Source organism: Anser brachyrhynchus (assembly GCF_964034855.1).
Source record: "Anser brachyrhynchus genome assembly, chromosome: 11".
Lineage (NCBI taxonomy): Eukaryota > Metazoa > Chordata > Aves > Anseriformes > Anatidae > Anser > Anser brachyrhynchus.
The window spans coordinates 9,564,776-9,579,298 of NC_137706.1; the positions used below are offsets into that span (position 1 = coordinate 9,564,776).

Consider the following 14,523-nt stretch of genomic DNA (forward strand, 5'->3'; position numbering starts at 1 on the left):
CTGGGAGCAGGCAGGCAGCTTGTGGGCAGCACGAGGGAAAGCCTCCGGCAGCCTTCAGCTGCTCGCATGGGCAGCAGCACCGCTCCACGGCCCCCTCGGGAATCCAGGATTCACACTGAAGGCACGGCCAAGCCCTAAAGCCGTGTGCAATTACAGAAGCTCCTGAAGTGAGAAAGTTCCCGAGGTTTCAACCAAAGCTGCCCACGGCATGAGCTCCAGCCCCTCCAAGCTGGATTTAACAGTGCCACAGCCCCCTGGGGAACCCCAGAGTGGGGGTTCCCCGGGCACCGTGGGAGCAAAACCCCTTTATTTTTAGTAGCAAGCCTTTAGTTTAATTTTAATACTTTTTTTTCTTCGAGGAGCAACCCTTTTTGTATTATTCAGGGAGCAAAGCTGACTCCCAGGGAGCATCCGAGGCTGAGCCGGCTGCGAGCCCCGCGACGGGCACCTGGGGGCGCGCCTGCCCCATCCACTGCCACCAAGCCGCGTGTCCCCGCTCCTCGTCCTCCAAAAAAAGGCCATTTGGGAGAATTTGGCCAATTTGGCTCTGTTGTGCTGGAGATCCCCCGGCAGGAGCTCCAAGGTGGTCCCCATATCCCCAAGGGGTCACGTTCCCCAGTGGGGTCCTGCCCCTCTCCGGCACGTCTCCAAAATTTGGGGGCACCTTTTTCAGGGAGTTCATCCCCAAGTGCTGCTGGGGATGAAATTCCTGGAAAAAAAAAATAATAAAAAAATATATATGTATATATACATATATATATATAAATGGTTGGGGTTTCCGGGTGCAGGAACTGCTGCGGTTGGGGGTCCCCAACCAAACGGGGGGCAGGAAATGGGTTCGGAGAGGTGCTCGGAAAAAGCGGGGACGTGGCTGTGACCACGTTTGCTCATGGGGATGCTGAGCGTCACGGGGCTCCGCTCTTTGGTGCCTCCCCCCACGGCAAGGAGGGTGCCTCCGGTGGGGTTTTGTCCTCGTGCCACCCCCGGGGGCTGCGTTCAGCCCAGCGTGGGTGTCACACTGTCACTTTTCCTCCCGTGGGGCTTTCCTCGCCCCGTCCCCTCCCAAGCTAGGTGACAGCCAGCCCTTTGCGCCCACTGCCCGAAATCACACCTTGAGCAGCAGGAGGTGCTGAAAACCCCCCTGGGTTTTGGGTTTAGGGGGGCAAAACCCTCCCTTGCCCCCACACAGCCCAGGAAGCCTGGCCTGCCTGGAAAATCCCCATCGCTGCCCGTAAGTCCAGAGTGCCCAGTGCTGGGAATGCCATGATTTATCACAGGAAAGGTGTATGGCCAGCTAAATTGCTTCCCTACACCAAATTCACAGCCCACATCCACATGTGGGGATGAGGACCGCATTTCTCATGTGTTTTCCAGGGGTTTTTTGCTTCCTGCAGTAATTTCTCTGTGCGGTCTTCCCCCGAGCAGAGACTGTAACAAATCCATTCATTTCAGTTTTGCTTAGCGGTTGGGAAAGTTTTACCAGCAAAACTCCTGCCCAGAAAACCCCAGCGCTTCAATTTGGGGCAGGAGGAGGTGTTTTTCAGCCCACTTTGTTTAGAAAGAGAAAGCTTTCGGCTGCGAAGGGGACGCTCCGGGTGCAGACCCCGCGGGTCACCGTGCGCTCCCAGCCGCACGCCCGCACAAGGTGAGCGGTCAGGGGCAGAAATGGGAGGGTTTCTCCCAAATCCTTGCGTCTGCAGGATTTCCTGGGTCTATTGTCCTCTCCAGCAAGCCCTCCGTGCAGAGCAGCCTCCAAGGCTGCACGCAAGGTCGGCAGCACAAATAATCCCCGCAGCCTCCGGATGCCGACGCCGCAGCAGGCGCCGGCTCCCTCCGGCAGCCCCATACAGCCCAGGCAAGACAAAACCCTACAACCCTTTTGTTCCAGGCTCACAGCACCCACTCATTGAATTCATGCCCTCCTTTTCCAGCCCGAGAGGAAGCCGGCGGGGAGCCGCAGAGCCCGCGCCGTACCTGGCCTTCCTGCGCACACCCACCCGCATTCAAAGAAGCCTCCCCAAAAATAGCTGCTGGAACAATGGGGCCATTGTCGGGGCGAGGTGCCGAGGTCTTGGTTTTTCTCCTTTCCATGCCTGCCTTTTCCCTCCAGCAGCCCCGAAGGCCGCTGTGACCACGCACGTGTGTTTTCTCAGCAGCCCCGTGGTTTTCAGCTCATTGTACCCATCGGAAACAGCCGGCGGTTGGGGGGGGGAAACGGCTAAGAATAAAAACACTCAACGCTATATTCTAAGTAAAAATAACAAACGTGGCTCTCTTTTGTCCCATTAACATGGGGAAGGGACAGGATGGTGGAACCCAGAGAACCCGAGCTGCGTTATCACAGCCCCGCGTCCCCGTTCTCGGCCATCTCCCGCCTTCCTTCTGCCTTCACACTTCTCGTTTTAGCTTCGGCTGAAAACGTCGCCTCTCGGGCTCCTTTCTCCGTCTCTACGTCAAGGCACCACATATGGTGCTGCCGCCAAGTTCGCTGCCAAACCCCACGCTCAGGAAGAAATAGGGCAGGGGAGTCTTTCACGTTCAGCTGCCAAACCCGGCTGGGTCTCAGCAGCTGAATCTCCCCCTGATTTACAACTCAAAGCAGCCAGGGAGGGAGGCACAAGAGGAGCTCCCGCAAACCCAGATAATTCCCAAATGTTTTCCACTGCCACCTGCAGGAAGGGGCTCGGGGCTGAGCACCAAGAGTAGCATGAGGGAACATGGCCAGGCACGGCTCTAAAATAATTCTGTGACCCTTGGAAGCCCCGAAAGAAGAGGGCTGCGGCTCTTTGACCAGGAAAATCAAAATTTCCAAGTCAAAGCGAGGCACTCCCACCCCAGCCACCAGCTGAAGGCAGCGGCACAGCTCAGCGCCCACGAGCACCCGGTATTTTTATCCTTGCAGCCCCCGCGGGGAGAGCTCAGCGCCCGCTTCCTTCTCATGCCTGCGATTCCCCCGCGCAAATGCGAAAGCTGGAGAGGAGCGGAGCGTTCACAGGGGGAGCGAACACCCTGCCGGAGGGGAGGGAAGGGCAGCGGCTGGAAAACACAAGGTCTGACCCATAGGAACAGGAAGGGCCGCAAAAAGCAGCGCATGAAATATCAACAGGAAATCTGGAGGGTTCAAAGTGCCTTTGAGAGGATGCTCTCCACATGAACCCCCGGTGGGAAGCGGTGTGGGGACGGGGGGACCCCAGCACTGAGCACCCCTCGGTTCCCAGCAAGAAGCACGGCACCCACACACTTTTTTCCACTCTTTATTTCACTGATCTCATTCTCACTTTGGTCAACAGGTCTGAAAGATTTTTTTGGTAGCTGTTCTTTTTTTTCTTCCTCTTTTCTCTAACTCGAACCCACTTTCTCTATTACAAAATTATAGAAGTATGGTAATGAGTCATCGATAATAAATAGATATTTGTTAGTTCACAAAGTTAAAGTGCTTTGAGAAGAGATGTAAGAAGCTCTATCCTAGACTCGGGGAGGTTTCGTGGAAATGTAGTGCAGTAGGAAGCTCTGGCCTGTTGTCCATAGTCACGAGATGCTCATGGCATCTCTCCCCCTTGCCAAAAAACCCCAGGGCTCGGCTGGGCACAACCTGCCCAGTGCTCTTTCCACCCAGAGCCTCCGAGGGGGCAGGAGGCAGCAGAAGCATTGGACACGATGCCCCTGCCTTGCACAGCCCGAAGCCGGGGGTTTTTAGAAGTCAAGAGGGCTGGGGAAGGCTCGGACAAGGTGCGGGATCGCCCCGTGCGCGCGAGCGCAGGGAGAGCATCCCGTTTTTCACAGTTTAGTCTTGCTCGGAGGCCTCAGAGCCCAAGGGAAGGGATCTCCCACCCTCCCCTGGCTCCTCATGCAGCTCCCGGCGGGTGGAAGTGGCTGCAGCCCCCCTGCCTGCCTGCAGCGCCCTGAGATCTGCAGCCTGGCTCCTCTTTCCCTGAGGAAGCCCAGTCCCTGGCGAGGAGGGAGCTCTGGGAGCAGGGCTGCCTGCTGCTTAGCTCAATGCCCTTAGCTGCCTGCGGCAGAGTTGTGCGTTTAAACGTCTTCCCAGGGCCTCCCGGGTTTGGTTGGGGCTCCGCTTCCACCTCTCCTTTCAGGCTCCGGGAAAGCGAGGACCCTTTGGTCTGTCCCTTCCCCACACCCCAAAGCTAGTCATCCTCCAAGCCTTTTCCATGCAAAACGCTAACTCTGTGCCTGCCCTTCCGTGCAGGTTCCCAGCGTGAGCCCCGATGCCCCCCCAGGGCACAGCCACCTGCCAGAGAAAGGACAAAACCCTTCTGGAGCAGGAGGGGACTCGCGAGTGTCATGTCACTGGGAGCAAATCCAGCTGCTTGCCAGCTCGGGCAGGCGTTAGCCACAAAAAACTTGGAGGCATTAGTCCCCACTTGGAGAGAAGCGCAGATCAAACAGTCCGAAAGGCCAAGGGCTGACTCCTCCTCTTCATCACATGCACGTTCCCAAAGAGAGGAGCCATCGTGCCCTGAGGATCGGATCAGTGCATGCACATCTGCATAGTCCCCTGAACAAAGTCCGCGCCCAGTACACGCTCAGGATGTGCTCGGGGGCAGGCTGAAGCCACGCCGTTTACGCTTCTGGCACAGCAAGTGTCCCCCGTGCGACTGGGTGCCCCTTCCCTCCCCGCCCCCATCCCCTGCTCCGTCTGGCCCTGTAGCTGCCTCTTCCTCCCACTCTCTCTTCCATCAAGGCCAAAGATGGAGGGGCTGCTGCCCGCAGCGGCAGGACCCCCCTGGAGACAAAGATTCATGTCCAAGGAGCGCCTACGAGAACGGGACCTCGCCTCGGGGCAGGACGGTAAGTGCAGGAAGAGCAGCAGCAGCAGGGAAGGTGGGAACACGGTCCTGTCCCGTTCAGTGGAAGAGCTCCACCAACAGCACCACTAGGAGCAGCTGCAGCCAGGAGCCAAGCGTCGTGGTGGCCCGGCCCTTCTGCGACATGAAGCGGAGCTGGTTCACCAGGCGCTCCTTCACCAGCGCCTGCTTGAAGCCGTCCTCCTCCGAGACGCAGAGGTAGTGGCCGTAGTGAGCGTGGCTCACGTTCTGGATGAAGTAGAAGCAGTCCATCTGGGGGTGGGTGTTGTTGCAGGTCTTGATGAGGGTGTTGTTGTGGTACCAGTTGTAGGTGGCATAGTGGGACTCGACGGGACAGTTGAGGTAGTAGCGAGAGAAAGGGACGACCGTGATGTTCTGGTAGGTGTCTGCTGGAAGAGATTGGGAAGGATTTGATGAGACTGGCGCCTCCGGGAACCACACAAGTCCGGCGGGAAGAACACGTGGGTCGATGGGGACATGTTACATGGCCATTTAATGATAATAGCAGGGCATGAACCACACCTGGTGAAGTCCACGGGACTCTTCTCCCTGGGCATCAGCAGCCCCAGAGTGTGAGCCCTCCCGCCCAGCTCACAAGACCTCACCCCACCGCAGCGCTAAGCCTTGCCACAGAGGAGAAATGAGGCCAAGCAAGATGGTTTATGGCAGTGTAGACGTTTCCAGATGTGCTAACAGCTCCTTGGACACGAAGGGCTGTTTGTGAGCCTGGTGTGTTTGCATAGCAGCCAGACTGCTTGCTTTATGGTAGGAGGTGAAGAGTTTCATCACGTCTGCTGCTCCGTGCAGTTGCAGGCTGGGTAGGGTCATTTAGGTCATGCCTGACTGTCTCAGCCTCAGCCTAAGGGCCTAAGTTTGGCCACCAGAGGCAGCAATGTGGCATCAAGCTCGTGGGACTGAATCCTGAAGGCCTGACTTACATTGTTTGATTTTTAGCTAACAAACACATCATCCAGCGGTTAGCTCAAAGCTGAGACACGCTCGGTGTCCCGGCTGCGGTGCGGTCATAATGAGCTCACCAGCAGCGGGCTGTAACAGCCCGCCCAACCCGCACAAACATTTGAGAGCCAGTCACCCTGTCTCAGACACACCATGGACAAACCCCTTACATACCTTCCGTAACTTCGCCCTTCTGGCACTTTCCTTGCCACGGGTTCAGGTCCAGGTTCTGATGCACCTCCCTAGCAGACAGGAATAAGCGTTAACAATGCAGTAACGGCAGGGAAGCTGCGCTCTGGGGCTACGGAAGGGATGGCCCTTAAGGGACGTGGTGGGTCAGAAAGTTTAAACACCTAGCTGGGTGGGGAAAAACTCCAGCCCCATGCTCAGGAGGTTGGTGGATGACAACCGTGAGACCCACCAGCTCACCTCACCACCACCGACCAGCGCTTTGAGCAGCACCACAATCAGCAGACCTTAATTTTCATCTCTGAGGACGAGCGTAACGGAGCAGAACCTCTGCTGCGATGGAGCCACGCGCATTTCTAGCGGCAGCAGAAGAGCTGGGTGCTCAGGTTGTAGGAAACCCACTGACTTCTCCTCCCACTGAGCAGGGGTGGTGCAGGAGGGTCGCATCCCTGCAGAGGCCGCACAGAGGTGTGTGCTGGTACTGCCTGGACACGACGGGACCTGCCTCTGATGGGAAGACGGCCCCAAAACCACCCGCAACCCCGGCCAGGAAGGGGAATGGGGCCAGGAAGGGGAAAGGGCCAGGCACTTCTGGAGATAAAGGAGCCGGGTGAATCGGAGAAGCAGCGAGCTGTGGGCGCCACGTACCTGTTCTGATAAACGGACTGGCAGCGCCCGCCGGCCCAGCCGCAGTACGGGTCCCTCGCCAGCAGGCAGCTCTCGCAGTTGTTGCGGTACAGCCCGCACATGGCCATGGGCACCTCCACCACTCGGCTCGCCGAGCCCACGTACAGCATCGCCTGCGGGAGGGAAGCAGAGGGGCTGAGCGTCGCGGCACCCTGCCCCAGCGCCGCCGTACGAGCGTCTAGCACCTCTCGGCGGAAATGTTCCCGCGGCTCCGGGTTGGATCCCACCAGCAGGGCTGGTCGCTCTCCAGGCAGCGCAGTCATACGGAGCTTGCTCTCTGTCGTGGGAGGGCAAGCAGCCATCCTTCCCCCGCCAGCCCGAGGTATAAATAAGTTTGCTCCATCGGTTGTCGCCTCCGGGACGGAGCAGCAGCGCTGTCTGACAGCTCAGCTGCCAGCAGGGCCGGAAAGCGAGAGGGGAACTGCGGGGGCAGCCAAACACCGGGCTGGGATTTGACCCAGGCAGCAAACAGCCTCCCCTCGCCTCCAGAAGAGGTGGTGTCTGAACAGCTCCTCTGCCCACGGGTCTGAACAGTCATCCAGCCCTGGGGACGTCAGCCTGGCTGCTAGGATCCCCCCACAAACCCAGCCAGGGGCTACTTCCAGGTCTCGGGGCTGGCATCAACCTGTCTGTCCCTGCCTCCACCGCTGCGTTTAGCACTGGAGCCCGGCCAGGCAGAGACCCACCCTCTCGTGGTCCAGAATCATGGACTGGATGGGCTCCTTCCTTGGGAAGACCTGGATCTCCATGATGTTCTGCACCCCTTCCGGCAGCTCCACCACCTTGTGGATGGATCCCTTGTCTGCAAAGAAAGACGGGAGAACCCCGGTGAAGCAGGCTGAGCAGAAAGGCGAGGCGGGGGGACTGCAGCCACAGGTGGGGAAAGCGGGCAGAGAACCGGCTCTGGGACCTCAGCCCTCGTCGTGGCAGACAACGCCCGTTCTGCAGAGCCAGCCGAGGCTGTATTCCTGAAGCCGGCCCCCCAGAGGAGCCTGGAACCTTTCTCTGAAGGGGCTTTCTTCTGCTACTGGGAAATCATCCTGCAAACAGTAGTGCTTCCCATGGCAGAGCCTTGCCATCCTCCCAGCCGAAAGCCACGAGGAACCAATTTCCTGTCGCCCTCTGGGGCTTGGCCGTGCTGGCTGTGTTCAGCCGCACTCTAATGGCCTCAGAGCAAGGAAAAACAACTGCTCCCTAACTTATCTCTGATCTGATCACTGGCCTGCTCTGGCTCACCACTTGCCTGAGGCTGAAACCTGGACTTCTGCCTTTCTGGATTTTAAGTAAAGCAACTTCTCTCCCCGGTTAAATGACTTCAGAAACTGGTGATTTAAGAAAGTCGGTCAGTTTGGTAGAGGTACGGGAAGACTGACGCTGGCAGAACAGGGCTCGGGAATCCTCGCCATTTACCCTCTTTTAGTTGTTGCCTGGTTTTCTCTTCCCAAAGAGCTGACGCCTTCCCCACCACCAACCAGGAGGTGAAAGAGGTGACCCCAGGAGGGGCCAGGCAGGGATTAGGACGCCCCCTCGCCCCAGCTGCTGGCCCTTGCCTTCGCACCCACCCCAGCGTGGGTGGGAAGCTGCCTGCCAAGCCCTGCAGCATGGAACAAGCTCCCTTGTAGGGATCTGGAAGGCATTAGATGCACTTAGCTAACGCTTGTAGCATGATAACAATATGAGCATGGGTGGGCCCTAACCCAACCCAGGCCACCTACGGAGGCTTGTCTGCATTTTTCAGTCACGGACTGGGAAACAAAAGCTCGAGAAAGTCCTCTCAGAAACGCCAAGGAACACAATGCCAATGCAGAAAAGGGACGAGCAAAGCTCTAGGGTGCCAGCCTGGGCAGCAAGACGGGCAAGAGAGGGGAGCACTGCGCTAGGGACCTTTCAAACACCTTTTCACACCACTTGAGAAGCCAGGCAGCCCTGACTGAGCTCTCCAGCTTTGCACAGAGGACAGAGCTTTTGCTCTGCCATCCTGTTTGCCTGCAGCGGAACCTCGGGCTTGGCCCAGCACCGTGGGGACCCCGGCGGCTGTGATCAGCTGGCCGTGCCTCCAGCCAGAGCCACAGGAACTCTGCGCTGCTGCACTAGAGCGAGCAGGGACAGGAGGTGACAGCACGGGTCCCTTTGTCAAAGGATCTCTGCTTGGCAGCATAAAACTGTAAAACTGCACCTGGGGAGGGCCTTGCCACCCCTCGTCTGCCCTAAAAACACTCAGCCTGAGACCTATATACCACCCAACGGGGTAAATCCCAGGTGTTGGAATTCTGCTTTCAAGCTCCCTTGGCTCCCTGCCCCAAGGGGAAAGCAGCCAGGGGATCCCAAACGTTCCCAGTACCTGTTGCCAGATAGAGCACGGTGTATTGGTGTCCTTCCCTCACAGAGACCTTGTGCACCCCGATCTTCTGGTAGCGGTGCTTGTTGTGGAACAGGGGGCTCCTGGTGGGGGCGAGGGGCTCCACCCGGTCCTCCACCTCCGGGTGGCTGTCGGCTATCTTGAAGGTCTCGCTGGGGGTGTGCTGTCCAGAGGAAACGCACTGCGCCAGGAGGGAACACAAGGCACCGTCAGAGGCAGGCAGATCCCCGGGGATGACACTGGGGGACAGAAGGGCAAGGACAGGGCACAGGGCCTCCCACCCCGGCACAGAGCCCGCTGCCTGCCCTGTCTGCTGCACAGGATCACAAAGCAGGTGGCAAAACACAGGGCAAACACCTTAGCCACAAACCTGGCGGTCCCATAGCCCTTCCCCTGCTGCAAAAGCTGCAGCTTGTGAGATTCAGATCCTGCCATCCCCCAGCAGCCTGGAGCAGCCTCTCCCCATGCTGCTATTTCCTGCCAGGTCAGCTGTGTATCAAAAAATTAAGGGCTGGGCTAGATCGGGGTGGACAAATGCCTTGTGTTGGCGAACACAATGCAGGACATTGTCCTCCAGCGTCACGCAGAAGCACTCAGACCTGTTTGCCACGGCACATAAGAGCCTCTCTCCCTTTTCTTTCTACAAAGGTGTTGGACCCTATCCAGCCTCCTCATGTTTCCAGCAACAAAGCTCAGATCCTTCCCACATTGCCTACAAACCCGTCCAAACCCGGCGCCCGCCTGGCTGGGACCCTCACCTGCCCCAGCTACTCTGGCAGCAGCAGTGGCAGAGCAGGGAGCAGCTCTCCTCGTTATGTGGGCATCTTTCATCCCCCACTCACCTGCCCAGGCTTGATCTCTGGGTTGGGACCGTTGTAGCCTTTGAGTTTGGAGGTCCGAAACACGTCGTCAATGTCCCCGAAGGAGTAGACACAAACAGCAGAGCTTCCCCTGGGGGCAACAAGGCAGAGAGGGTCAGGGAGGCACTGGCCATCACCTGGGGCATGGCTGCACGTGTCAAAACTCTGCTGCCCCGTGTCCATTCTGGCAATTTTCCAGCCACGTGCCTGCCAGAGAGAACACAGGGCTGAAAGCAAGGACTTCCAGCATCCCCCCGTCCTGCAAAGACCCTCACCAGGTGTTTGTGAAGAGCCCGTAGACTTTGGAGTCCCTCCAGTTACTCGCCGGGACAAAGAAGACATCCTGCAGCCAGTTGAAGTTGCCCTTGGTGGCGGGGTCGACACAAACCAAGCTGGCCTTCAGGAAGGTGGTCCACTTGGAAGCAGAGAGCGAACTGGTTCCCCCTTTATCCTCCTGTGGGGGAGAAAAAGCAGGGAGTCAGGGACTGGCAGAGAACAACACAAAGCCCTCTCCGTCCAGCATCTTGGGTGGGTAACTGGGGGATGCTCCAGAGATGTATTTGACACTGGGCACTGCAACGCTTGTGTACCTCTCTAACATCCCGGCGAGACGCGGCAGGGTTTTGTCTCCCCTACAGGCACGATGGGAGGCCAAAGGACATAGGTGCAGGGAGCCAGTGGGGCCAACTCACATACTGGTAACATGAGCTGGCAGGGTCATTTACCACCCCTGTGACACTCTTGCCTCCCCGCCATACGCTGCTCCCATGGTACCTTACACAGCTGGGCCACTCGGGAGATGTTCCTGGGTGCCTCGAGACTCTTGTCTGGGTTGTCTTCACGGAAGAAGTAGTAAATCTTGTCCTGGTGACTCTCATCGTGCTTTAATGTGGTGGCTTTGACAAACTGAGGGTCTGAAAAGGGAAGCGAGCCGTCAGAAAACCTTGGCCTGAGCACGCACACTAAAGGAACGCAAACTCATCTGAAAGCCTCCGATGGGTAAAGGACATGCCCAGTCCCTTTTTCTCTACACGACCGGTCACAGCACATGAAAGACCATGCACCACCTTCCCACCACGTCGTGCACCACCTTCCCAGCGGGTTCTCCTTCCTCTCCCTCCCCCATGCACCCATTTCCTTGAAGGCCAAGCCCCCAGAGCCCAGTGAAGCCTCGGCTGCTTAGCAGCAAAGGAAACCCATTCTCCCTTTTGCACGGCAGAGCTAGAAGCACGCAGGAAGACTCCCTCGGTGGAGAGAGCTGCCCCGTTGTTCGTGTTTGGCGTGGAAAACCCAGTGATGCTTTTCCTATTAATACACTGCTGCCACAAAGGGCATCCCCAGCAGCAGCAGGGTCCCTCCAGGCATCGTTAGTCAGAAGCCCCATGGCAGGGGAACTCTGTCACCGCGGGATCAGCCCCGTGGCTCTGGGTCCAGCGGGTTTCTTTGCTGCTGCCTGGGTTGCCCTGCCAATGCTCTGCATGCCCAAATCCTGTTTTGCCCCAGGTTGTTTGGGTTTGATTTCTGTCTGGCCAGGGGTTCAACAATCTCCCATTCCCCAGGGATGCTTGGGGGAAGCAGCAAGGCCGTGGAAACGGAGGAGGGTCCCTTCCCTCCGTTCCCACCCGCCCCACGTGCAGACCAACAGGCTCCTGCCGCGCGGTCGTGCCCGGCTGGGGATTTGGAAAGAGTCACTGCCCTGAGTGGAAGCTGTTCTTCCTCTTTCCACCAGCAGCTGATGGGCACCTTTACACAACCAGCCTCTGCCACGGGACTCGCCACCCATTTCTCTCCATTTCCCCATCTCCTCGCCCCGAGCAAGAGGAACTTGTGTGCCAGTTGGTTTGGCTCAGAAGCAGGGAGGTGAAGTTCCCCCAGCTGGCAGCAGCAGAGCTGGGGGGAGCCACTGGGCTCCTCCTCACCGGAAAGGACCAGATCAGCCCAAATTAGCTGCTGGGAAGGGCAAAGCAGTGGATCCCACGCTCCTGTACTCACTCTGCATCACCGTGTCACTTGTGTAGAGCTCTCCACCCCCCCTCACTCGCCGGAAACGGGGTATCTTGCCGTTCTGCTGGCTCTTCTTGATGGTGGAGTAGATGTCAGGATCTGTGGGAGAAGAAGGCACGTTTGCAGCAGGCTGTTTTCCAGCGGGGGCAGGAGAGTTTGGGAAAGGAAAGCAAAGAGCCAAGAAGTGCGTGGGCACGCAGACAGGCTGAGGGGGCTGACAGAAATGGTGGGTACAGGTCAGGAAACCCAGTCCTCACTGCCTGGGGCTGAGCAGGACTCCCAGGGAACACTCTGGAGCCTCTTACAGAGCAGCAGGGATAAATTCTTGCTCTGCCTCTGAAAGGGAGCCCCTTCTCCCTCTCTACCATGTCCACAGCAGTGGAGTTACTGCAGGACCCTCCCTCCCCACCCTTCCCATTGCACTCTGCCCTCCTGCACAGCCTCAGCCCCCTCCCCAGTAAAGGAATAAACAACCTCGTGCCATGCTCTGTCCTAGAAGGACGAGCATCTCGATGAGGCAAAAGCAAGACTGCCAGCTAAAGCAGGGGGACACAGCCCTCGGGGCAGCCTCAGGGTTCCCAGGTGCCCCTTTTCGCTACGGAGAGCCCACCCTAATTGCATGGCACTGCTGCCCAAAACACGCGAGCAGTCAGACTTACAGTCAACGACGACAAGGGAATTCGCGTCAGGGGTGAAAGGAGCAAGACCTCTGCCGTCCTGCGGAGAGCTCTTCTGCCTCTGCGTCTGGGGAAGGACAGAAAGGGCCTTAGATAAGGTGAGATAAGGTAAGATAAGAAGAAAAATCAGTTCAAGACTGGGCAGGAGAGCCAGGTGCCTGCATTCTCCCCCAGCCAAGCGAGCTGGGGTAACCTCTGGCTCTGCTCATGCCGTCATGAGAAGCTCCTCAAGGGAGTTTAAGCTACATGGGCATCAAGGACTCCTGAGCTCTTGTTTTGCCTTTGGGCCCGCTCCCAAACTGTGCTGCATCCCCCAGAGCCGCTGCTGTCCGGTGGAAAAGACAGCAGGAGGAGCGGGGCAGCTCAGCTCCAGTCCCCCCATCAGTGAGCCCCGTGCTGAGGGAACTCCAGCGTACCAAGTTCCAGCAGGTGGGAGCGCAGGCGCCGGTCCCGCACACCAACATCCCATCTCCGTGCTTCGCCACTAAGGTGATGAAATTTTTATTGTCCTCCTGCAGGAGAAAGAAAAGGCCCCTGATCAGCTGCTGATGGCAAAGCACAGCCCTGCAGCTCCGAGCCTGCAGCACTACCAAGCACCCTGCTATATGGCTTCCTATTTTTTCCATAGGTGTTAAACCCAGAGGAGGATACCACTATCATCCCACCCGGCCTCCACTGGAGGTCTTCACCCAGAGGAAGCAGGTGAGGAGCTTACAGAGTCCCTTCCCCAGCAGCCCAAGCCCTCCAAGCCTCGCACGCTGTTCCCCTGCAGGTAGGACCTACCGGACTCCCAGGTTTCAAGCACTGCCCTCCACTTTCCACGGGGAAGTCTACCTGGAATAAAAGAGAAAGAAAGAAGCTTTAATTGCTTCCCTCTCCAAGACAGCTAACAGGGGCTGCGTCTCGCATGCTAGTTGCTCTTTTAGCACGAAGCAAAGCGAGCATGTCAGTGAGAAGGCCATCAAACCCTGCAGCTCGGGGTGTCCAAGGGCTGGGACACACAAACCCCTGCTGTTCTGGGCACAAGAAGGGAAGCTTCTGGGCACAAACTGCAGCGATTGGGTTGTTTGAGAAGGAAAAGAATGGGTCATGTGAAAGCTAACTGCCCCTGGGGCTTTCCTGCTGTTTTAACTTGGTGCCCAGCTGATCCAGAACTTGCTGCTTTTGAGAAAAAGCAGCCTGGGCAGTGACAGTGGAAGAGGAGGGGAACCCAGCTCCTCCCCAGTGCCACGAGTCTGAGCATCCCTTTCCATGCCAAAGAAAGGGTGCCCCACCTGAGAAATCCTAGCAGCAAAGACCTTAGGAGGACCACAGCCTGGGAAGAACCCGCCCACGATTAGCACAGGACGCTTCCCCTCTGCTGCAGGCACTGAACACACCGACGGCGTGGGCAGATGGGGCAGGCCGGACGCAGACCGGACCCTGCCAGTCCTGATTTTGCTGCCTGCAAAGGCACCGAGCAGGGTCACGGCACCTGGGCTGCGAGACGGATGCCGAACGCTTCGTGACGGAGCTCTGGGGTCAGACGTGCAGGCAGAGCACCCTTACCGTGTAGTTCTCGCAGGTCGCGAAGTTGTGGTAGTAAAGCCTCCCCTCCCCCCCGACGTAGATGGCCGAGGTGTTTTCCTTGTGGTAAAAGACGGGGTACTTCTCGCTCCTCGGAAAGGCGTACTCCCTCGCGCCTAGGAGCAGCAGAGAGGAGATACTCGTCAGTGCAGGCGCAGCCCGCTGCAGAGAGCAGCCGCAGCCAGCTCAGGCTGATGGGCTCCCTTCCCGCGTCCTTGGGGCGAGCGAGGAGAAAAACAAGGACACGGGGCTCTGCGGGACGGCTGGGCCAGCGCCAGGCAGCTCTCGGGCTCGGAGCTGTGCCCTCATCCTGCCGGCCCCAAGGATAGCAGAGCTCCGCAACGGCGAGGCTCTGCCTGGGCCCTGCAGGGCTGCTGATGGAGGGGGAGGAAGGGAAACTT

The 14,523-nt window shown here is 58.2% G+C and overlaps 1 protein-coding gene across 4 annotated transcripts in view; it reads right to left on the reverse strand.

Annotated features, from left to right (window-relative positions):
- Positions 1-4,313: 4,313 nt before the first annotated feature.
- The window catches only part of SEMA7A (semaphorin 7A (JohnMiltonHagen blood group)), a 34,159-nt gene continuing 23,949 nt past the window's right edge, over positions 4,314-14,523 (reverse strand). For 3 of the 4 annotated variants that reach the window (XM_080607775.1, XM_080607776.1, XM_080607773.1), the window contains 13 exons: positions 14,105-14,238; positions 13,340-13,390; positions 12,973-13,068; positions 12,539-12,623; positions 11,868-11,978; positions 10,650-10,789; positions 10,151-10,329; positions 9,858-9,966; positions 8,998-9,196; positions 7,343-7,458; positions 6,618-6,769; positions 5,955-6,022; positions 4,314-5,212 (listed from right to left, as the gene is read on the reverse strand). In XM_080607775.1, the coding sequence (XP_080463901.1) occupies positions 4,863-5,212; positions 5,955-6,022; positions 6,618-6,769; positions 7,343-7,458; positions 8,998-9,196; positions 9,858-9,966; positions 10,151-10,329; positions 10,650-10,789; positions 11,868-11,978; positions 12,539-12,623; positions 12,973-13,068; positions 13,340-13,390; positions 14,105-14,238 (1,790 nt within the window). In that variant the 3' untranslated portion in view covers positions 4,314-4,862. The remainder of the gene's footprint in view (positions 5,213-5,954; positions 6,023-6,617; positions 6,770-7,342; positions 7,459-8,997; positions 9,197-9,857; positions 9,967-10,150; positions 10,330-10,649; positions 10,790-11,867; positions 11,979-12,538; positions 12,624-12,972; positions 13,069-13,339; positions 13,391-14,104; positions 14,239-14,523) is intronic. The other variant, XM_080607774.1, reaches the window with a different exon arrangement.